This window comes from Anolis carolinensis, chromosome 4 (assembly GCF_035594765.1).
Source record: "Anolis carolinensis isolate JA03-04 chromosome 4, rAnoCar3.1.pri, whole genome shotgun sequence".
NCBI lineage: Eukaryota > Metazoa > Chordata > Lepidosauria > Squamata > Dactyloidae > Anolis > Anolis carolinensis.
The window spans coordinates 50,646,714-50,670,630 of NC_085844.1; the positions used below are offsets into that span (position 1 = coordinate 50,646,714).

General features: G+C 37.5%; 1 protein-coding gene across 3 annotated transcripts in view; it reads right to left on the reverse strand.

Moving 5' to 3' along the window:
- mapre2 (microtubule associated protein RP/EB family member 2) overlaps positions 1-23,917 on the reverse strand; it is a 123,726-nt gene that overhangs the window by 36,566 nt on the left and 63,243 nt on the right. For 2 of the 3 annotated variants that reach the window (XM_003223509.4, XM_062979356.1), the window contains one exon: positions 9,302-9,429. The exons of the other annotated variant lie outside the window; for it this stretch is intronic. In XM_003223509.4, the coding sequence (XP_003223557.3) occupies positions 9,302-9,422 (121 nt within the window). In that variant the 5' untranslated portion in view covers positions 9,423-9,429. The remainder of the gene's footprint in view (positions 1-9,301; positions 9,430-23,917) is intronic. 3 annotated transcript variants of the gene reach the window in all.

Below are 23,917 nucleotides of genomic sequence, written 5' to 3' on the forward strand. Positions count from 1 at the left end.
ATTTAATTGCTTTTAACAAGTAATACAACTCATCAGACCAAAGACTCCTAGTTCTGTCATCTCAAGCAATTGTTATTGTGTTTCCCTTAAAATGAACTGGACTTTCCATTTCTTTCTAAAGATACTGTGATTATTCATCAACATATACCTCATCACCAATACACTTTTCTCAATTTAAAACAGATGCTTTCTTATGTCCAGTTAAACTGCTCTAAGTATTCTTATGCTTAAAAAATAGTTCATGGAAATCTAAACCAACTTCCTGTACCCGGTGTATCATACAAATCTACAGCAGCTATAGGGCACAACACAACAGGAGAGGGCACAGAACATGTAAGGAAGAGTTTAGGGAAAAGAAGAAAAAAATTAGCTTCATGAACAAATTAAAAAATTTAGAAACATAGACATGTCATTAGTCTATGAAAACCTGGAAAACACATCTTGTGTCAAGTACAGGTAGGAAAAAAATATTTCTTGGAATGCAGCATACAAAGAGGCCCCCTCTTCACTGTCATTTATGCAGCCAGAATACATGAATACCTATACCAGCCACGGAAAACGTTCAATTTCATGTTCTAGCAGAGCAATGGGTGTTCTCATTGCCCTATACAGTATAAGGAAAAGAAAAGACTTGTCTTCACAGTGGGACACATTTTAAGATCCTGTCCACCAGGCATTAAGACAAAAGATTCTAGCTTTCATAATCTCTATACACGCTGCCCATTGTTGACATTAAATGTAATATCACCATACAGGTCAAATAGATTCATCATTTGCTACCGGCTACTCAGCATGGCATCCTTCTTTTCAGGCAAGGTCATTTGTGCAACTGGTTGAGTGGGGAGAGGGGATTAAGAAATCCAACACCTAACACCTCAACACTTTTATTTCCCAATTTATAATCCCTAGGTTATAAAGAGTCCAGGGGCATTCTTCTTTTTTCCTAACTTCAAGGTCTGGTTCAAGGAATAGCAAAATAATCATTACTGACTGTTTCCAAACTAATCTGCAGCTTGGTATGTCAACTTTCTAAGTGCATCTTGAAAAAAAATCACAGCAAAATGGCAGAGTTTTTGTCAACTCAACAGCTAAATTTATTGCTTTTGCAACAAAACTCCATCTGTTGGCTTCTTAAGTGGGTACTGAACTACCTGGAGACCTAGGTCAGCTTGGCATTCATTTACACAACTTGCAGAGAATTTTTCTTTGTGTATTTTATGGACACAGTGTTCATTATTGTTTGGAGTTAATGTCAGACAGTTGCATAATCACAGGTTTCTCTTTTTGATCCAGACAAAAACAAAATTTGTAAGAGGGGAATTGGAGATACAGTTCATAGCCTTATGATTCCTGAACCACATACATTCCAGGACAAATGATTGATGTTCCCATAACAAGAAACACTGATAGCAATTTTTCAAGGGGCTACATCCAGGGGTCTCTCCAAGAATCATGATTGCCATAGCTGGCAGAGTTTTCTGTCTGCAAATTATGGAGATAAGGTCAACCCTTGGATGCGATACTTACTACTGTTCATGTTCATTTCTGATCAGAAGCCGATTATCTTCTTATAAAAGGCACACCTTTGTCTATACTGTATGCTCAACTTGAGGGCATTGCGTGTTAAAATAATGTTTTCTCCCTTTCTTTTAATATTCTCCACACGTGTACAGGCATGTCATGCTTCATTGGATTTGCATGGTATATTGGTTCCCAGAGGACACTATCTGTCTGCAAGACATTTCAGATACTGTGTCTAAGAGATATGTATTTGCTAAGCAGCTGTGATGAGTCTGCTCTCCTAGAAATTCACAGATGAGGCTAAACAGCAGCATCTTACAATAAGTATGCATGATGTAATTTTTTGGCAAGAGGAGAAATAATTGCAAAACAAACGAAATTTAGTTTCAGTTCTAACTTTCCAGAACTCAGGAGGTGGAGACTTGCTAACATTATTTATGAATGTTACTTTAGGTCAAATATTTGGTTATGCTTTTGTGGTATTTAGCTGGAGTATACATTTTGGTGCTGTTGGTTATACATCAGAGGAAGGGACTGGCAAAATAATATTTAAATATTATTTGCTTTAAAAAACCCTATGAAATTCATAGGGCTGCCATATATCAACAGGCAATGTGAAGGTGCATACACAAACACAGGAATATTGAACACAAATACTATAATAAAAATCAGCTTACAAGCATTCTTTTTCTTTCTCATCTCTAGGAACACATACACCACAGAGTTCCTCTATTTGGAATAACTTCTTTTTATACCCTAAAGAAGAAAGAGAATGATGTGCAAGGACCTATCTAATCCAAAGTGTTTGGGTTGCTGACAATCAAACACCACAACTGGGATATCATCTGATTTGTGATTGGGTTTATATGTTGGTATTAAAAACAGCTAAAATCTTAATATTTTTGAAGTTCTCTGAAGACACTCAGCATCTTCAGGACACAATGGTCTAAAAATCATGCACCAGTATAATGCTTAGAGTGCATAAAGGAAGAGAGTAGTATGCTTTTATTTTTTCCAATGATAATATAAGGAAACAAGACAAAACAGAGAGACACTTAACAGTTTGAGATGTAAAAATATGTTACTCACTATCAGAATTTCCACTGCATAGCTTAAAAAGAACAAATGGGAGAACTCTTCATTCCCCCACCCATATGCTTGCCTTCTGCCAGGATCCTGACCACATTACCAGAAAGCAGAGATAAATGCTGAAAAATCAGCAACACATCCAAGGTTCTGGCAATTAAGATCAAACAATGTAATAACTGAAATAAAAATATGACTCAAGGGTATGGAGATAAGAAGGAATGATCACATGAAAGTCCATGCAGCAGAAAAACTCAATGTTTATTTCCAAATGGTCAATGCAGCTGTTGTAGAAAAGCAAAATATGTCATCTCAGTCTTGATCCATACTTCCCAGTAAATGATAGAGGCCAAACTGTGATTAATTAACCAATCATATTTTACAACATCTATTCCATAACAATAATAAGTACATATCGTTTATTTTCATTCCATGAATTCATCCTATATGATGATTTGATCCATCTTTTACTACTTAAAATTTGTACAGTTTTTAAAAACATTTTATGCCAGCAGTCAGCTGCTATGTTACTGAGGGCATATGAAAAAAAGCCTTCAGAAAAAGACATCAAACACATTATGCATACATTATGGAAGGAAACTATGGCCATCAACTGCTGGGTTCACTCAGAAATTGTTGGCTAGCTTCACTCAGAACTGTCATTAAGCTTTGATAAACATGAGCAATTCTGGATATGTTTGGCGTAACTCAATAAAGTTCCAGACATTTCCAAAATCTCCTGAATTCACACAGGCATAATCTTGAAGATCTAGTTCAATGTCAGTTACAATTATACCAGAGCAGTATTACAACCCTGTTGCTGAAGTCAGGTCATAAGTATTTTTTCACAAGTTGAAATTTTTCTTTTCTTGCCATTTGCAGCAATAAGAACAGCTCCAACACCCTGGAAATTATGTCAATTCCAGATATTAATCATAGCCACTCCATGCTCATGTGGTAACATTGAATAATGTTTCTAGGTTTTGTTCTCAGTTTAGAAAACTAGGTGTAACTTTTTTTTACAAGAGGTCATTTTTCAACAAGCACAATGTAATTCAGAACCACCCAGGATATTATTCTAAGCAAACATAGCTAAGCTGAAAGCATGCAAAAGAAAAGCAGCTTTCTATCTGCATATTCCTCTTTGAGTCTCAGCAGTGTGTTTGCCTCCACTAAGTAGGCAGAATGTGGTACAGGGCTTTCTGTGCTTCCTGACAAGTCTTCTGCAATAGTGATGTGCCAGATGATCTGTGGTGTCTAAATTTAGTTCAATTCCGGCTAACATAGCTTTTTGGAAATTAAAGCTGAAAATCCTTTCCATGCAATCAAATGGCCTTAAATTCTTACATTTGGGTGTGTGCAGTGTTCTCATGGAGAGATGAATATTTGGTCTCCAGGCAATAGGGCTGGGTTCTGTATATCTTTACAGACTTGAGCAAGGAAAACCTCAAATAAGTACAGTGCAGGGTATTCCAATTTGCTGTCAAAATGAGTCACATGGCTTTGTAGCCAAATAACTCCACACTTATTCATACCTGCATCAGCCAACTGCATTTACTCAGCCCTTGTTTCTATTGTGGATGTAAAGCCATATGGAGATCTTCAAATAGGGCCAATGCATGGGTTTCTTCAATACTAAATCTTCCCTGTATTTTCAGCAAGAATTCATGCTACTAGTCAGCTGAGTTCACACAGTTGTTTGAGGCCTCATAAAGCAGAGTTTATGAAGCTGTTAATGACTGCCATGAATCCGCAGCATTGTGCACTGACGTCAGCATATTGATCCTGGCTTGCATTAACAAGAGTCCCTCATTTTGTTCAAACTGGGAGGTTCTAACTTAACATTATTTAAACAAGAAAGAAAGATCAGACAAGGCAAAGGACAGCATGTGCGTATGGCACTCATACATGTCTTCATAAATCATGGCTCATGAAACCTTGGATGATTATACAAAAGCAAACTTAATGAGTGATGGTGGTTTCTTAAGAAGTGGCAGACATGGTATGCTGCTTAGTCACTGTGGAAGAAGTTCTGCTCTGTACAGCTTGCTCTGGCTTCCACAATGACATGGATCACAGAATGAAATAGGATGCATCATCACTGGAAAACACATAGGCAGGGCTCATCAAAGAAAATACGTAATGATAAAACTGTTGCTACTGGTATAAACAATAACAACACAGACACATACACTCCCTAATGCCCATTACAGTGTTTCCTCACTTATCGCAGGGGTTACGTTCCAGGACCACCCGCAATAAGTGAAAATCTATGAAGTAGGGACACTATATTTATTTTAATATTTATACATTATTTAATAGTTATACACTATTTTAAGTCTTTATCAACCAATCGTGTGTTGATAAATCGCCTCCTTCTCCTCCCGTTGCCACTTGGGCTCCTTTTCTCTCCCTTTGGCTTCTCCTTCCTCCCTTCCTTAGGCTATAAATTGTAAATTTTTGTGATTTATAATAATCTTTTAGAGTTTATTGAAAAACTGCAAAACAGCGAATCCCCGAAAAGTGAACCGTGAAGTAGTGAGGGAACACTGTATATAGAAGTTACAAATATATAATTCAATCCCTCCCTTCTATATGTTATATATTTTAAATTATGTATAGTGGGACAACATGAAGGAGGACACCTTAGTGACTTATTTTTATTATCAAGTTTACTATGTCCTACAAATAGTCTCTCTGAGTCTCTCTAATGTTGTTTTAAACTCAACAAGGTCGAATTCAAAGTGCAAACTGACCATGATGAATCCAGGGAGCAGGGTGAGCTCTCGCTGTTAGCCTCAGCTCCTGCCAACCTAGCTTTTTGAAAACATGCATATGTGAGTAGATCAATAGATACCACTCTGGTGGGAAGGTAATGGTGCTCCATGCAGTTATACTGGCCCCATGACCTTGGCTTGGAGGCATCTACAGACAACACCGGCTCTTCGGCTTAGAAATGTAGACAAGCACCAACCCCCAGAGTCTGACATGACTAGACTTAATGTCAGGGGAAAACCTTTACCTTTGATTCACCAAAGTTCTTCTTATGATACCTTGACATTGATTTACATGATCTCAGACTGGTACAAGGCATAAACCAGCCTATGACAGAATACCTTCTCCATGGATGTTACAGCTCCATCTACTAATTCAGAAGCAAGTTTAGCATTGTCTATTTCAACCAGTTGGCAACTCCACTGATTTCTGCATGGAGAACCTACTTTTCCCAAAGATCCCAACATACAATGCAATTCTTGATACTTTCTTAGACCGAAATTTGGCTATTTTCATTAATTTAAATGGGGTTAATTTTAATGTGTAAGAAATAAAATTGTGTTCCTTTAAAAAAAAAACCAGAAGGCCAGATGCCATCAATCAACCAGCATCTCTTGCAGGATTTTTTGTTAGGCCGGCAACCCCTCTCCAAAATACCACAATAATCAAGTGTTTTACACATTCCAATTATCTGGTTTGTTCTGTAGTTCACTATTAATGCTAAGAAATGCTCCTGAATATTGCAATGCTCCCCACATCCTCTTTGCCCTTTGAAGTCTTCAATAAATGCAGATATTTTATGGGGGTTAATGTTATGCCACATGAAGGCTGGAAACACTTCAAGGGACATTCTTTTTTCTAAAAAATCAAAAAAGACCAAATTTGATCAGCACAGCAGTTCAAAAATGGCATCTTATTACTGAACAGCTTGCATGTAGCCAGTTACTCATCTTAAATAATTTATTTGTGCAAACTCAAATAAATTTTGGGGATTGCAGAACTTTGCAGTAATCCTAAAAAAATGTATAAAGCTTTCAGATCCTCAAAATACAATGACTAATTTCTTCTTGACTGTGACTGGAAACAAATTTATTATATCATAGTTGATTAACCTTGGCTAAAAAGATCTAAAGATAGGGTCAGTCATACTTAAATTTCAGACCAAGAACAGGATTATCTTTACCTTAGTTCTGATGGGGCATTTCTTAAATATAATCTGGGAAGACTAATATTATGTCTGTATCAGTTTCACAAAGAAAAATAAATAAGAGTTGCAACTGATAATATGACTCAGATTCAGGTTTGACATTTTGGTATAATTATTTTTTTAATATGATATATCTGTGAATTTAGAATAAAGATAAAAAATTTCATATGAAAATTCTGGTATTTTGTTAATTGTAGCCAATCATTCATTCAATCAATTAACATTTGGTAGTCCATTACATGATTCTATAACCCTTGTGAAACATTTTGATGTGGCTCTTACTGCTAAATAAAGGCAAGTTTACACAACTGTAAATGCAAAAAAGTTTGTATTTATAGTTGCATATCATTTCTAGAGACTACAGATCACTGATCACAGTGACATCTGCCTTAGTGACATTCCATTTAGATTACTGTAACATACTCTATGCAGGGCTACCTTTGAAGGAAGTTTTGATCCATCAATTGGCCCAAAGAGTAGCCACCAAACTGTTAACTACATAACTCCTTGTTGCGATAGCTGTACTGGCTGCTGCTCTATATCTGAGCACACATTGAAGTGCTGCTGATGAAGTACCATTTCCTAAAGAAAAAATCCATATGTTTGCATATGGAAAGTTTGGCAAGTGTACAAGCTGCCTTATGTAGCTTAGTCTGAGAAACATGAAAGACCAACAAGCTATAGTAGGCTCTCAGTATTTCCTGGGGTACTGAGGATAACCATGGATGTCAAAATCTGTCATACTCAAGTTCTATTATATATAATGGCATAGAAAAATGGCATCCCTTATATAAAATGACAAACTATTGTGTGCTGGAAAGAGTCTAAAGATCTGTGAAATGGCAGGGGGTAAGGTATGCCTACACACCAACATACTGCTTGGCACAGATCAAAATCAAGGTTTGCTTTTTGGATTTTTTTTGCAATATTTTTGAATCATGGTTGGCTGAATCTGCAAATACTGAGGGTTAAATGCATTCACTTTTAAATTTAGAATTGCTGCATTTTACTTCCAGGGATCTTCTATCCCAGGTGCCAAAAGAACTTGGACATAGTGCTTAATGGAAGAGAGGGAGAAACATTATTTGCTGTTCTCCCTCATGCAGTAATATAACTTGGAGTGGTCCTGAATATACAAGTTTATCATGTGTTCCAAGGATGCCAATGCCAGTGTTGGACTGAAAAAAGACATGAGCTGCAGCTGTATTGATCCAGATAAAAGCCAAACAGTGTATCTCAGAATGAACCAACTCAGTCAGACATTTCTGCCAACCAGCCTTTGATGTAACAAAAAATCAAGTCTCTAGATACAAAAACTTTCACATCAAACATAGGCATTGGCAGCTTGCTAGCACAAGATCTCATCTCAAATTGCCTCAAGGGCCTTATAGATTTCACCTTTACCTCCAAAGCCATACAAATGATCTCCATTTACCAGAACCTTCAAGTCTCCATTAGAGCTAATACAGTACTTAAAAATACACAATTCAATAATATAGGGAAGTGATTGTAATACTCTACACCTCACTTGCAATTTTTTTGTTTTTCAAAACATTTCCATAATAATAGCTATGATATACAATATGTATATCCATGATATATATAATATAATATGCCTTACAGTACCTACTGTAATATATGGTACAACAACTAGTTAATTGTATATTACACACTACTGCCGTATTCTTAATAGACAAATTATATACGTACTGTATACTGTAAGGTATATTATAAATATCATGGATATAGATATATTATATATATTATTTACATGATAGAGACATTGTATTTGTACAAAAAGGGTGAATCCAGAAGTTGAAATGAGCCTCCAACCCTTTTTGGATACTCAAACCCACAAAACACAGGAAAAAAATGTTCCCAAAATGTAAATCACTACTCCTGATCACCGTACAATTTGTGATATTTCTTTCTTTCTACCGAACTCTTAAGTATTTTCAATAAAATATTTTTAATTTTTAAAATGCACTAGAATTTTTCTAGCCATTACCCAGGTGGGGGAGATTATACAAAATGTCACTTGCTACTTTCAGCTATGTTTTTCTTGCAAATACACCATCAACTTGATTTATATAGCACAGCTCTCTTATTACAACATAATGGAACCATGCAAAGCGAAGGTCAAACACCAAGGAAGGAAGAAGGAGACTAATCCAGTATACATTAGGAATACCTTTAAGCAATATAATAATGATTACACCATTATATCCCACTGCGAGTAACACTCACTAAATCTCGGAGAGGACAAATTACTTCTGAACAAATCTTGACAAGAAATATTCATGATTTGCCTTAGGTTCTTCATGAGTAAAAAACAACATGAAGGCACACATTTTAGAAAAACACCAACAAGAAGCCAGTGCCCCTCAGATCAAAATTTCAAATATACACAGACATCTGGTTTTAAGATCAACATTCACAACCCCCTATTCCAGTGGTTCTCAACCTGTGCGTCCCCAGGTGTTTTGGCTTTACCAGCTGTACAGATTTCTGGCAGTTGTAGGCCAAAACATCTGGGGACCCACTGTGCCTATTGTATAATTTCAGTGATGTTTGGGAAGCCAAAGATAAACTCCAAAAACAAATAAATACAAAAGCTAATCTACAAAGAAATATAGCTGGTACATATAGTTTTGGAATACAGTATATATTCCAATCCACATCTACAGTGCCATAGATAAATGAAGATCTTACCTGAACATAGCTGTTCGACTTTTGTGTAGTTTAAAGCTACTATGTCATTCACCCATGCAATGATGTCATGTCTGCTCATAGTCTCTTGGGTTATAGAGGTAGAATACACGTTGACCGCCATCCCCCAACTGCAAAATAAGATAGATAGGGTTAAAACTAGTGATTTTGAATTTATGTGATTTTGAAGCCAACCATCAACTACTTGAGCTGTTAAAATTAAAATATAACTTAGCTCATTCTTACAGGCCTTTCTAAGGTAGAAAATGGCAATGTACATCTTTCTTTAAACATTTTATGTGAAATTAGGGCTTCCTCAAAGTCAAAAATATCTATAAGGATTGCTTGAAACTCTGTGGGAACAAAGGGCTACTAATGCTCACTTCATTATAGAGACTATTCACCCAGAAATACTTTCTTATGACATGAGAAACTGAAAGACACTCAGTTCAATTAAAAGTGAATCAGCCTACTTTGGGGAAATATAAGAATGTGAATGTATATATACTTTGAAGAACATGCACAATTTCAACAAAGACCATTTTTTTCCACATGTATTGGCCTACAATAGACTTCTCAGCATGTAGATTCAGCAAGAGGGCCATTTCTTTACTTCCACTTAACCGAGACCAAGGTTTTCATGAAGTGTGGGAATAACTGTAGCTATAGTTCAATACATTAGGAGGTTAATAGATTGCAGATGGCTGAATCAACCTAGTTACTCTACAATAGTGCAGAAGACTTCAACAGGAGTTTAGTCAGTTCATTTTGCATGCCAGAGAAATGCAGTGTGGTTTACATCATATTCTTTGGCAACGATGAGGGAAAGCTTTCATGATAATTAGCATCCATGGACACAGCATATTCATAGCCCAGTGCTTTATATACTGCAAGACAGAAAGCAACTTGGCTCTAGCTTTCCCTCCTATACCATTGGTTCTTTATCCAGCAGCTCCAAAATAGATACAGCAGTTAAGAGATTTAACAGCTGGCCATACCTGGCCACAAATTATCACCTTAACAAACCAAAAATCCAAAACATGATTCAAGTGCAGAAAAGTTAGAAAATGATTGACAAATGGCTTCTCCAGATGGAGAAAATTTGTCAGGAAGCAACAGTATTTGTTGCTGTATTTCTTGGGGTTTTAAAATCTAAATTGCATTTCTGTTGTGCCAGACCATTTCCTAGAAATTCCTCAGCACTAGCTGAAACATTTTATTCTCACCTTTCAGTGTTTTTTTTTAATTCCAAATTGGATCAGAGCAATATGTTCTCTTCCCATCTTTTTCTTTTAAAAAATTCTACTCATGTCCTATAGTGTGTCACTGGAATAGCATTACATCACCACTCTGTAAATCTAAACTCAGAGAAGGAGAAAAAGTCCTTCAAATCACAGGACCACCTTGGAGAACCACACCCTGACTTTAAAAACAACTTTTGGGCTAATGCAGATATAAGAAGCAGGCCCAGAAGAGAAAGGAATAGGTGGCTGCAGAGGCTACCAGCAAAACCCAAGGATCTACATCACACCTCTTTAAACCAATCTGGAAGAGCCCCAAGTGTCCATTGAGGAAGGCTTATTTTTATAAGCATGGATGTGCTCTATGCAATCTCAGCTACTGTGGGTTTTTTCACCATAGGAGAAATGCCTCATTTCAGAGAATGGCATTTCTATATACCAGAAAGGGTGACAGTGACAGGAATAAAGGATAATATAAAACATTCAAGCATGTATAACATAGACTGATGTGGTTTCATAATGACAAATGTGATTAAAGGATATTTCTAGAGAAAGAACACACACACATGTATAAAGACAAGCAACTGAGGCTTAATGGAAGGGATTTGGCTGGTTTTACACACTGGTTTATATTAGGCAACACAGTTGCATTTCGACGTTATTGTTGCCATGCCTTTTTAACATACTAAATTGGCTCAAGGCTAAGAGGAAGGAAAGAAGAATGCAAGCCAAAAACATACTTCCTTCTTGCATTTTTAATCTCATGTGTCTGGATGGGCTTTTCTTATGCTATTGGTCAACTCTGAGACAGCATGGTTTGGTGGTTTGAACATTAGACTATCACTCAGGGTTCAAATCCTTCCTTAGCCATGGAAACGCACAAAGTGAGTCTCAGGAGAAGATGAAGGGAATTGCATACAGACAAATCTGTCCACCCTGCTACACCTCCCCCCCCCCCCAAATAATACGATGAACCTAAGGCAAATCTAAATCAGAAATGACTTCAAGACAAGTGACAACAAATTCAGCACTATAAAATAAACTCTGTCCCCTTGGTGCACTTTGCAGTTTCCTCAAATTTAGCGAATCACACTAAAAACATTGTTTTGTCCTCTTTTGGGGAGAATTAGAAGAGATCGATCCTCTTGATTCAGTTAGTCTCCCTTAGGGGTTTCCTCGGGCTTTCCCCTTCTGTGTGTTGCTTTCAGTACTTCTAGATTTTTGTGATACCTAATGGAAGATCTTTTATATCATAGGACAACTTATGTAGGATAACTGGCTTTTATTCAATAGTTTGTTTCATCTTGTGGGTCCATGAATGGGAGACATATAACATCTTCACAATTCAGTCACAGAGCCCAAATTACATCTCCAAATACTATCAGATTATGAACTTCAGGGCAGGTGTGAATAACTCATCTTGAGCTACAATTCCCACCAACTCTAGCCAGCATAGATAATGGCAAGGGATGATTAATGTGGCCATTCAACATCTGAAGGGAATAAATACATGAACCACATACCCACAGCTTTGGATCTGTTACCCAAAGGGCCTTTTGTAGATATATAAATTGTGAATGCTTCGGGTTGCCTGTTGACTTATGGTGACTTTATGAATTTCATAGGGTTTTCTTAGGCAAGAAAGACTCAGTTCCCTTCTCTGAAATACAGCCAATGAGAACTGGCATTTGTTGGCAGTTTTCTATCCAAATATTAACAAGGTTGACCCTGCTTAACTTCCAAGATCAGACACGATTTGCTGCTTTTAGAGAATTAAGGCATGCACTCTATATAGATTCCCCATATACATATTAACCTCATATAATGTGCATAACAGCCTTCTAAAATAGATAATCCCTAGATGTGTTATACTACAATTATCCAAATCATTTGGACAGTTATATTTTTTATAGTAGGCTATTGAAGCTGTAAGACACAACATGCCTCCAACTAAGCAAAATATGTTTTCATAGAACAGGTAACAATCTGATTTTTTCATATTATTTTTGCCAGTCTGTAACAATCTATGGACATCTTTCTCCAGCTTCGAGGTTCTAACAGTACAGTGAGATATCATATAAAGTGGCCAAAAAGTTGGAATGGTATTTCCTCCCTCATCTTTAGGGATGTTCATAGGATGAGGTGGTATTCATCTAAGCCAGCCAAATCAATCCTGGCCATTGAACAATTGACAGATGTGGCAGCCAGATTGATCTACTCTTGCTGTGTCATTAGTCTTTGTTATATTTGTTATTATATGGCTTGATTGTTTCTAATGCTCTATCTATCTATCTATCTATCTATCTATCTATCTATCTATCTATCTATCTAAGGCTTGTGCAATCTGGGTAAACTGCTATCTGTCCCAGATTTCAGTTGGGGTCCCAATCTGTTTTTTGGGAGCCTCCCAAATTTGGGAGGATAGAAATCCATTTTCAATCTGGAAAGCTGAAAGATTCTGTTTCTACTCGACAGGAGTTGCAGGTGTGTACAGCTCTCTCCCTGCAGGAGGCAGTTTTTCAAGGTATTTTAAGGGGGCTTCCCATTTCCCAGGGAAGGAAGAGGGATTGACCTGGAGGTATCCTACCCTGGGCTTCCTTAAAAAGCCCTCTCTGTTGATTTGGAGGTCCCAGAAAGAAGAACTGGCACCTTACCCCCTCATGCTTCAATTTCCTTTCTACTTCCAAATCAAGAGAGAAGGGAGGGCTTCAGAAACCTCACTTCCTAGGATCCTTTTCCTTCTAGCACAGTGGTTCTCAACCTTCCTACTCAGTGACCACTTAATACCATTCCGCATGTTGTGCTGACCCCCACCATACAAATATTTTTGTTGCTACACCATAACAGTAATTTTGCTATTGTTATGAATCATTATGTAAATATCTGATATGCAGGAGGTATTTTCATTCACTGGACCAAATTTGGGACAAATACCCAATATGCTGAAATTTGAATACTGGAGGGGTTTGGGGGGGGGGGGATGATTTTGTCATTTGGGAGTTGTAGTTGCTGGGATTTATAGCTCATCAATCAAAGAGCATTCTGAACTCGACCAATAATAGAACTGAACCTAACTTGGCACACAGAACTCCCATTACCAACAGAAAATACTAGAAGGCTTTGGCAGGTGGACAGATCTTCAGCCTTTTCTGCCAAAAGGGTTCCTAAATCCATCAGAAATGTGTGTTTTCTGATGGTCTGTGGTGACACTCCCCATACGACCCTCCCAGGGGTCCCAACCCCAGGTTGAGAAACGCTGTTCTAGCAGTTGCCTCCCTCCACATACTCCACTTGTAACCACCATGCACAAGCCTTATATATGTGTGTGTGTGTGTGTGTGTGTATAAAGTTTTGTTAATCAATTATATCTGCATGTGTGTACATGTATATCTTAAGTTATTGATAGGATCAGTGCGCTGTTATATAGGTAATTTGTTGTCAAATGACAGATCATCCTTACTATTAAGGTTAGTGAAAGCATTGTCATAGATAATTATTAAAAAAGGAAAATCATCTACACAATAGGAAGAAGGAGCTGGGTGCTCTCTGGTAAGAAAATGTAGTTCTCAGCCAGGATGTAGGATGTGGCATTATTACAGATATGCTTGCCAAGCAGGGGGAAAAGTCCTGAACTTTTGCCAGAAGTTTTTCCAGGAATTTCCTCTTGTTCTTAATGAATTGGCTTGTTTTGAGGTGACCAAGAATCAGCAAGGGAATGAGACTCAAAAAGAAAATATATCATTTCAACTTGTTGTGTCACAAAAATTCCAGTTCAACAAACTGGAAGACAGAAATGTCCTATTTCATTTGCAAGATATATGCCTCATCATCTATGGACTACAATATCAAACCTTCAGTTTAAGAAATACTATATAAAATAAAAGACCTAGCAGGCACCATGTTAGAGAAGGCATCTCTGGAGAAATTGAAGAAGTTAGAATGGGTAGTATTTATGCTGCTAACTCAGCTTCAGCACTTGGACAGATGTCACTTAGCATAAAGAAAAGGAGAGCTGGATTAGCATGTCAAAGCTGTTGCTGGGCAAGTGGAAAGGGAGAGGCTTTTCTGGGATACTACTGCTAACAACCAGGCACCCTCTCCCCTGAATGCAACCAGAAGAATCCAAATATATTAGACATGTTCTAAAATATGATGTTTAAAAAATTATCTTAAGACAGGCATAAAGGTGAGCTGCACCAAGCGAAAGGTGAACTTTAAAAATAATATAACCTCTGTGAACATTCAACACTCAGCCAAAGGACAGCACCCTGATACTAAAATTGTGTGTTCTCCTTACAGAAGCCAAATAAATTTCTAGTGAGAAGGGCAGATGAGGTATGCAGAAGACAGTCAAGCTGAAATAATTTAGATAGTCCTTTTACTGAGTTGTAAGGCAATTGTTTGTAAAATCTTCATTTCCTAACAAGGAAGCTGTTGAGAAACTTCACCTCCAGACTGGTTCTTCACTTCCTACTTTTTTTATTTCTATCTCTCCCACTGAACCACCCCATAATATTTGCTATGGCTCATAAGCCTAGAAGGTGGTAGAAGTAGCTATGGAAGTATGACTAAATTTGCTTAAAGCTATATGTCTCTTTATAATGTTTTAATATTGTTACAGCCTCTATTTTTGATGTTTATTTTTCAATTTGCGTACCACAAGGTTCATCTCTAGAATCTCACACTAGAATAGTATTTTTACATGTCATTTTACTTTGATCTCCCTGTTTATGATTCCACTCACTCACTCTCTACTATGTGTCTGCACACTCATGTCTGAGACACAATGGATTCTACCTCTGACAAAGCGGACTCAAAAGCTTATGACATAACAAAATTGTTAATTGTTATGATGCAACAATGATTCTTCTTGCCTTACACAATAGACTAATACTACTTCTCTAAAAAGCTACATATTGCAAGCTATTAAACATCTAGCAACTCTCTATCTATCTACAGGCAGTCCCCAAGTTACAAATATACAACTTCAAAACAACTCATAGTTAAGAATGGAAGCGAGACAATAAGAAATGAAAAAAATATACCCCTAAGAAGGTAAATTCACTCCTGAAAGAGTTTCAATGGAGAAAAGATGTCTCCACTGAAGCTGTATCATCAATACTTGTTTCCGCAACAAGCCCATTTTTTTCAAAATCAAATTCTCACAGGGACAAAAAGTGAGGTGAACAGGGGCACAAAAAGCAGAGCAAACACCACAGAGGTGTTATCCCTTTCCTACACTATCCAAGGCTTTTATATATCTTTCTGCCTGCCTGCCTGCCTGCCTGCCTGCCTGCCTGCCTGCCTGCCTGCCTGCCTGCCTGCCTGCCTGCCTGCCTATCTATCTATCTATCTATCTATCTATCTATCTATCTATCTATCTATCTATCTATCTATCTGTTTGGTTGGAGTTACACTTAAAATGTATCTGTTCCAAATGACAAACAAATTGAACGTAAGAACAAACCTACAAAACCTATCCTGTTCATAACTTGGGGACTCCCTGTATATAATTTTAAAGTAAAATATACTATCTATATATAATATTGGGAGCACAGAACATAAAATATAATATATATCACATTTTAATTTTAAAGTAACAGAATAAAAAATTATAAGCGTTGTTTAACTACTATAGTAAATTGGGACCAATAAAACAAATAACCTGTTCATCAAACTGATGTAACAGCAAATAACATTTATAAGCAGGTAACAATACTCCAGCAATTTTAGTAAAGGATCCCATTTTGCCTGACACATACTTACACGGTTAAACTACTCTCAATTTCAGGGACTTTTAAATGGAACAGAAGAGAACATACTTGTCTGAAGCACACATGCTTGGAAGTCATTCTTATTAATATAGCATCATCAATCCATATGGCATTTTAAGGAATACTCGAAAGAAAGAAGTTGGGATTAATCCTAAATAACATGCTTAGGATTTGGGTATTATATGTGATTAACAGTTAATTTGAAACTGAAGTGTTATCAACCCTAAACAATCTACTTCTATGAAGATTCAAGTTTTATTATTGGAGGTTCCATTCTGCATGTTGCTTCTTCAAACAAGAGCTACCATGAATATTAATATTGTAACGAATGCAAGTCTAGAATTGAGCCTAAATCCTAAATGGGACAGTCTTCTAAGCACTATTGCAGGATATCCTATAAATACTGCATCCTTAATCCTCCTATCACTCATTAATGTTTCCATTTCCATGTGATCAAGACAAGCACTTTGGAGACCTCAGACATGGGCTGGAGAGCTGTGATGCTCAACTTAGTTTGATCAAGAATGCTTACCACTATATATTAAAATATTTTAAAAAGCAATACTGTCGCAGATGGGGGAAAATTTTGTGTAGATAATGCCACCTCCTGTGCCATCAGCTCGCTGTAATTTTGTGAAAAAAGTATAGCCCCATCAACACTGCCATATAATGCAGTTTCAGAATGCATTTTAACTGCATTGAACTGCATTATATGGCAATATAGACTCATATAATCTAGTTCAATGCAGTTAAACTGCATTCTGAAACTGCATTATATGACAGTATAGATGGGACCATAGTTTCCTGAAGCATTTGTATTCAGGGCAGAGCATGGGTGCCTGATCTATAATACAGATTAAGTATCCCTTAACCAAAATGCTTGAGCTTTTAAGTATTTTGGATTTTTTGGATTTGGCTTGAAATACCTGTATTTCCACATATGACCCTAATGAGATTTTTGGAGAAAGGAACGAAGTCACAAAATTCATGTACGCTTCATGTACACTTTGTACACACAATTTTATGCATGAAACAAAGCCTGTATACATTGAAGCAATGGTGTCATTATCTCAGTGACCCATGTGGATAATTATGGATTAAGGAGTATTTCAAATTTTGAATAAATGATGTTCAGTTTTGGTATTTGGTATTCCAAAATGTTCTACCGGCAATGTTACATGCATCTGAAACATGGGCAACAACAAAGTTAGAGGAGGAAAAATTGGTGGTGTTTCAGAGAGCAATGGAAAGAAGGATGTGTGGCATGACAGTAAGAGATTTTTTTTTTCGTGTCAGGAGCAACCGGAGTTGCTTCTGGAGTGATAGAATTGGCCATCTGCAAGGATGTTGCCCAGGGGACGCCCGGATGTTTTGATGTTTTACCATCCTTGTGGGAGGCTTCTCTCATGTCCCCGCATGGAGCTGGAGCTGATAGAGGGAGCTCATCCGCACTCTCCCCGGGTGGGATTCGAACCTGGCAGCCTTCAGGTCAGCAACCCAACCTTCAAGTCACAAGGCTTTTATCCCCTAGGCCACCGGAGGCTCCACAATAAGAGATAAAGTCAGCAATAAAGAGCTGCGTCAAAGAACTGGGGTACGCGATGTGGTCAATGAGATCTATGAGGCAAAAAGAAGATGGGCAGGGCATATAGCATGAAAAAAAGACAACCGATGGACATGGTGACTAACGAACTGGATACCAAGAGACCACAAGCGGCCATTGGGCAGACCTAATACTCGATGGGACGAACTAATGGTTAAGCTATTCAGTCAGAAAACAAAAAGAAATGCACAGGACTGTATATTTTGGCAAAAGGTAGATTTGCGTGAAGCACAAAGGAGTGGATAGATGACAAATTGAATAGAATAGATGTTCAACTTGTACGTAAAATCAAATAGAACAATCAAATAGAACAAAATATTAATAGCAATTGGAATGGACAGCATGCAATCCGTAGTCACTTCTGTCATGCTAGTAGGGTGTTCTCAATATTATTTTGCTTTAGGGTTTTTGTTTGCTTATTTGTTTTTCCTCTGTGTATGTTTGATATTGTGAGTGAGTTATAGAAAAAGAAGGTTGCTCTTTCATGATGTCATTAATTCCATATATGAGGATTATGACATGAGAAATAAAAAAAATTGTTAGGCTAGACTGGGGTGTGTGAGCCCCCACTTGGGATTCATATATCAATTTACTTTTATTTGCTGTTTGTTAGAATAGTCTTAGAGAAAAAAATGATCATCCTGACCTGAGGAAGAAGAAATGTTAACGTTGTGGATATAATTTATTCTGGGTGATACCACACTCCTCCCCGAAAGACCAGTTCTGCAGCTTGAAGGTCTAGGCAATGACTGCAAATAGGCACACTTTTTTTCTGGAGGGTGATAAGGAAGCTGCATTAATTGTTGTTCTAGATCCATGTGGTCCAACCTGCGGCCCGCAGGCCACATGAGGCCCACCAATTCATCAGAGTTGGACAGTCTTATCTTATTAAAGTCTTATTATTATCTTAAATTACAGTTTTATATAAATATTCAAAAACATTTAACCTACTGATGCCTCAAATAATGCAATTTTATTAATATCTATTTTTATTTTTGAATTTGACCTGTAGCTGCTGCATTTCCCACCCTCGTCTTATACTCGAGTCAATAAGTTTTCCCAGTTTTTGTGGTAAAATTAGGTGCCTCGGCTTATATTGGGGTCGGCTTATACTCGAGTATATACGGTAATTCATTTTCTTTCTGGAATGTCTCTGTCCCTCACATTCCTATACTAAAGTCTGATTGGCCCTTGAGTAACTAAAGGTTGGACCACACTGTTCTAGATATAGATCTTGTGACGGCACGAGTGGCGCCATCTATATGTTGAACTATAAGTTGCAAGATTTGAATTGTTGTATCATGCCTGATTTTGCCCTTACCCTGTAAATGTAGTTGGATTGGTTATTTATATCTGTCAATCAATGTTGTTTGTACCTGTTATATTGCTCACTCAGCAAAACTGTTTGGCTCCACCTCTTCCTGGAGTAGGACTGTGTTTCCTTCTTTTCATTCCACCAGCAAGCTCTCTATCGGATGGACGTGAAAGAGAGGCTTGGCTCTGAAAGCTCTTTAAAAGTTACCTCTCAGCACCAATTCTGAGGTTCTTACCCTTGGGACTCACACTTCATGTTCAGGGCCAACCTGAACAACGTTGAGGAGTCTCAAGCGCCTTCACATCAGTCCTTTGGCAACAGAGGAAGACTCTTGTCTTCAGATATAGGTCATTGGACTGAGGCTGAGTTTGCTCCGGCATTTACAGCCAGAGAAAGAGGGATCTGGACAAGCTTCATGGACTTAAACAATCGAAGACTGTAATGTATATTTTCTTTTACCCCCTTAGTGAACAATAAACCCAGTTTTGAGTTATCTACAATGTTTTGGTCCTTGGGAGTTCCAGTTTCCCTAAAGGAGGGCAAGAAGCAATCCCCTGGGGAAAGATGTCACGTCCATGCCTCTTTTCCTAAGAGTACAGCCCCAGGCGCGACGGCACAGATCTGGCTTTGAGTATCTAGAACTGCAAAACCTTTTTGAACGTAGCATGAAGATGATCTATATTAGTTTTCCCCAACTTCCAAATATCTTATACTACAACTACGATCCTTGGCCATCCTAATTGTGGCTGATGGGAGCTGGAACACACATTAGAGAAAGCTGGTCTAAAAATATCAGCTTGTGAAGAACCCTGCTCCCTCCTGCCAAGAAGCTGGAAATAGAGAACCCACAAGACTTACTTTTGGTTCAGCACTAAAACTGTGCACTGCCAAGGACTTCCAAATTCTTCCTGAATGACATGATTACTTTAAAAAATTGTTCTGACATAATTAAAATAACTGTGTGCAAGCCTCATCTGAGAGCCATTATAGATGAGTGGTTTGAACATTGGACTAAGACAGAGGCCCCCCAACCAAAGGCCTGCAGGCCGGATGCAGTCCTACAAAGTAATTTTCTGCCCCCCACCCTGAATTATGAAAATTGAGTCATTTGTGTCACCCTACGTCTGAAGCAACTTGAAAGTACACAAGAACAAAAATCCTAATTAACTTGACTAACACATTTCCCATTGAAATATTGGTAAGTTTATGCTGGTTAAAATGGGGTTTCATTTTAAATATTGTATTGTCCTGTCACGTGTTTCTTCACTACAGATAAGATATGTGCAATGTGCATAGGAATGTGTTCATGGTTTTTTCCCCAAACTATAGTCTGGCCCCCCAACAATCTGAGGGAATGTGAATTGGCCCTCTGCTTAAAAGGTTTGAGGACCCCTAGACTAGGATTCTGAGAGGCAGGAATTTGAATGTACACTTGGCCATGGAAACCCACTGGGTGACCCTGTGCAAGTCATGCTCTTTTGGCCTTAGAGGAAGGCATTGGCAAACATAATATCTTGCCAAGAAAACCCTGTCTTGGGCTCACTTTAGGGATTATGTAAGTTAGCAATAACTTGGATGGCAGAGAACAACAAATCCTTATCTTATAGGTATAGGTAGCTGGAATTTACCATTACACTGATCACTGCTGATGTAAAGTATGCAGAAATCTTGACATCTCCAGTTGAAATCAGAAATAACATTAGTTGTTAAAAGATTATATAGGAAGGTAAAGAGAAGACTCCTACTTGTTTTCTGACTACAGCATCTACATCATTCTTGTATTTCCTAACCTACTGTAATCATGTAATGACTTATTTGAAGAACCAACATGGCAGTTTATCATTGGAGCATACAGAGCACGTTGGCTGGCAGATTCTGGGAGTTATAGCCAAAAGAAGTAACTTTTCTAAGCTCTGCTGACATCAGTATTTTTAAATAAGATTCAGGCAGTCCTGTTGAGCCCCTTAAGCCTAAAATGCAATATGACTCTATGGAATTGTCCTGGGGCCAGAAAAAAAATGTAATTTCCTCCTCCCGTAAAAGCTTTCTACTCTTTTAATGGTTGGAAAGGCTATATAACATTATCAATACCAGCTGAGTATATTTCTCAAAAATCAATAAGCCTTCTCTTATATAAATAAAACACAAGACATTTTTCTTCCTGTACACTAAGGAAAAGTCCATATGAATGTACTTCTCTTCCAAATATAAGCCACACTAATGTGGCATGTTTGACTCCTTGAAGCTAGCTGGGAAGTCACTGCCACTCTCTAACTGGCTCATTAAAAAAGGGCCTTAGTCAGCTTATTTTCGTGTTCTTCTCCTAAGAGTTTTCAGATGTGTCATTTGTGCATGTTGTACTGAGACAAGTTCCCCTCCGGTAGCTTCCTCTATCCCCCCCCCCAAAAATCATACTCCTGAAAGCTAGAAAAGAGTGAGATTGCATTGCACATGGCTACAGAGGAAGAAAAAGAATGTTCTGACATTACCTCAAACACATCATTGGATGTGACCTTGTGAATCTGGAGCTTGTATTAACCTATAAATTCATAATACAGGTCTGCAATGAAAAACATTCCTTCAATATTGTAGCTATTTTAATGTATTTTTGGTGCTGTATTTAAACATTAACAACAAAATGTTATACCACACACAATTCTTTCACAGATTTCAATATTCATTTCTAATTTCTAATTCAGTATTAATTTCATTCAATCACATTTTAGCAAGTTGTGAAAAAATCATATGTGACAGTGCAAATCTGAAGAAATGTTTGGATTTTGAATGCCAAATTTCAATAAAACCAGCATGTTTTTAAAACTACCATTCAATTTTGCAGGCCTTCTGAATATTTTAACATTTTAAAAAGCTTAAATTACAAAAGTTCTTTAATGTACCACTTCGAAATGCAGCTGGAGAAAAGTAATGTGTGTGTTATTTAAGCATTTCAAAGAATTGAAAGCAATTTAAGAACTAGCAAAGCTATCTAAGAGCTTTAAAAAAGGTAATGAAGTCTGTGTGTGATGAGGATTCCAAATTAATTTGAATACAAGCTACATGTTGGGCATAACCATCCCAAAATGATACTACTTCATTTCAAGTATGTGAAAGAAAATAATTGAAATGCAAATTCAGATTTGAGGAAGAACCAGAGTCAAATGCAGTATTAAAGGAGAACAATGTCCATGAAGTTCACATTGGCTTCAGGCCCCACAAGCAAATCAGGAGTTCTACCAAACTGACTTATGTGGTTTCTTCATTTTCCACACCCCTGTTCATATGAGAGAAATGCATGCCAGAGGGCTCAATGAAAGGACTGTTTCTATCTCACAAGGGCAGACACATGGAGAAAGGAACAGCCTTTAAGGTGCTAGAAGAAGACTTAGGAGGAGGGTCATGGTTTTGTGCCAAGTCCAAATATTCCCTTGGTTTACTGGCCCATGTCTATTTATGCACCCTGCTTAAGAGAACACATTTTATCCATAAACTCTAGTCAAAGCAGACTTTCCTAATCTGATACTATATAAAATGGTTGCCAGATTAAACTTTACAATACAAAACTGGAATTGCCAGGGAAACTGAATTTCTTCAACCTAGATAATGGGTTCTATCTTTAAGGATTGTGTCAATGGATGATAACTCAATAAAAAGGCATTATCTTACCAATAGGAATAAGACATGTTTTTTAATTTCCCAAAGGTAAAGAAATGTGTCACATTATCTTCCAGTTTTAAAACATGTGGGCAATGTCATTTAAATAAATCACATAATGCTTGTTCATAATCTGTTTTTCAGTTCAACACATTTGTTGTGAGTACCCCAAGAGTTAATTTTAAAGCATTTTTTTCTGAGACAAGATAAAAATTGTCACTGAAAAGATGTTAGGAAACTGTATTGTTAGCTGCTAAAAAAATAAAAATCCGAAAAGCCATTTTATTTACATATTTGTTCAGAATGTACAAGCAGTAAGAACAAACTCTTGATTAGACAGTCTCCAAGCTGTCACTTCCCCTTTCTTGGACAACAGTTGTGTTTCTTGTCTAGTAATAAATATAGCTTGCTATGAATGGACAAACCATAGATGGTTTTGCCCTTCAAACAAGAAACCAAGTAGATTCTAAGATGACTACAGAAGTCACAGCAAACTATAGTTAGTACTACATGGAAAATCTAATTTGCAGCCACAGGGAGAAAGGTAGCATGTAAGAACACAGCTTATACCTGGGCTTCCAAGCTATAACTTCAACAGAGATTTCCTGCCATTCTGTGGAGGTCTATTCAGAGGAATTCTGTTCTAAAACAATATAATCAGTATTTTAGATTGGTGAAGATAGGATTTTAGCTCAGAAATGGGCAACACATAGCAATGGGCTGCATGTACCTTTGCAGTGCCATCACCCTCAGTTTCAAAATTGCTACTGAAGCAAAACAGTTCCCTTCTAGAACAAGGTTCAGAAGCGTGTGTCAAACCCCAAGTATTTTCCTAAAAGTACAACTGTGTTTTGAAGCAAGGACCACACTCTTGCAGATTTTGTTCTTAAAGGGTAATGCAAATGTTAGGGGTTTTTTTTGCCATTGCCAGATTTCAGTGATAATGAGGTGTGACTGTATGTATGTGAGAGAGAAACAGATCTTGGTGGGTTCTGAGGGGCAAAATGCCATCTCTGGTGTCATATAAGCCCACCA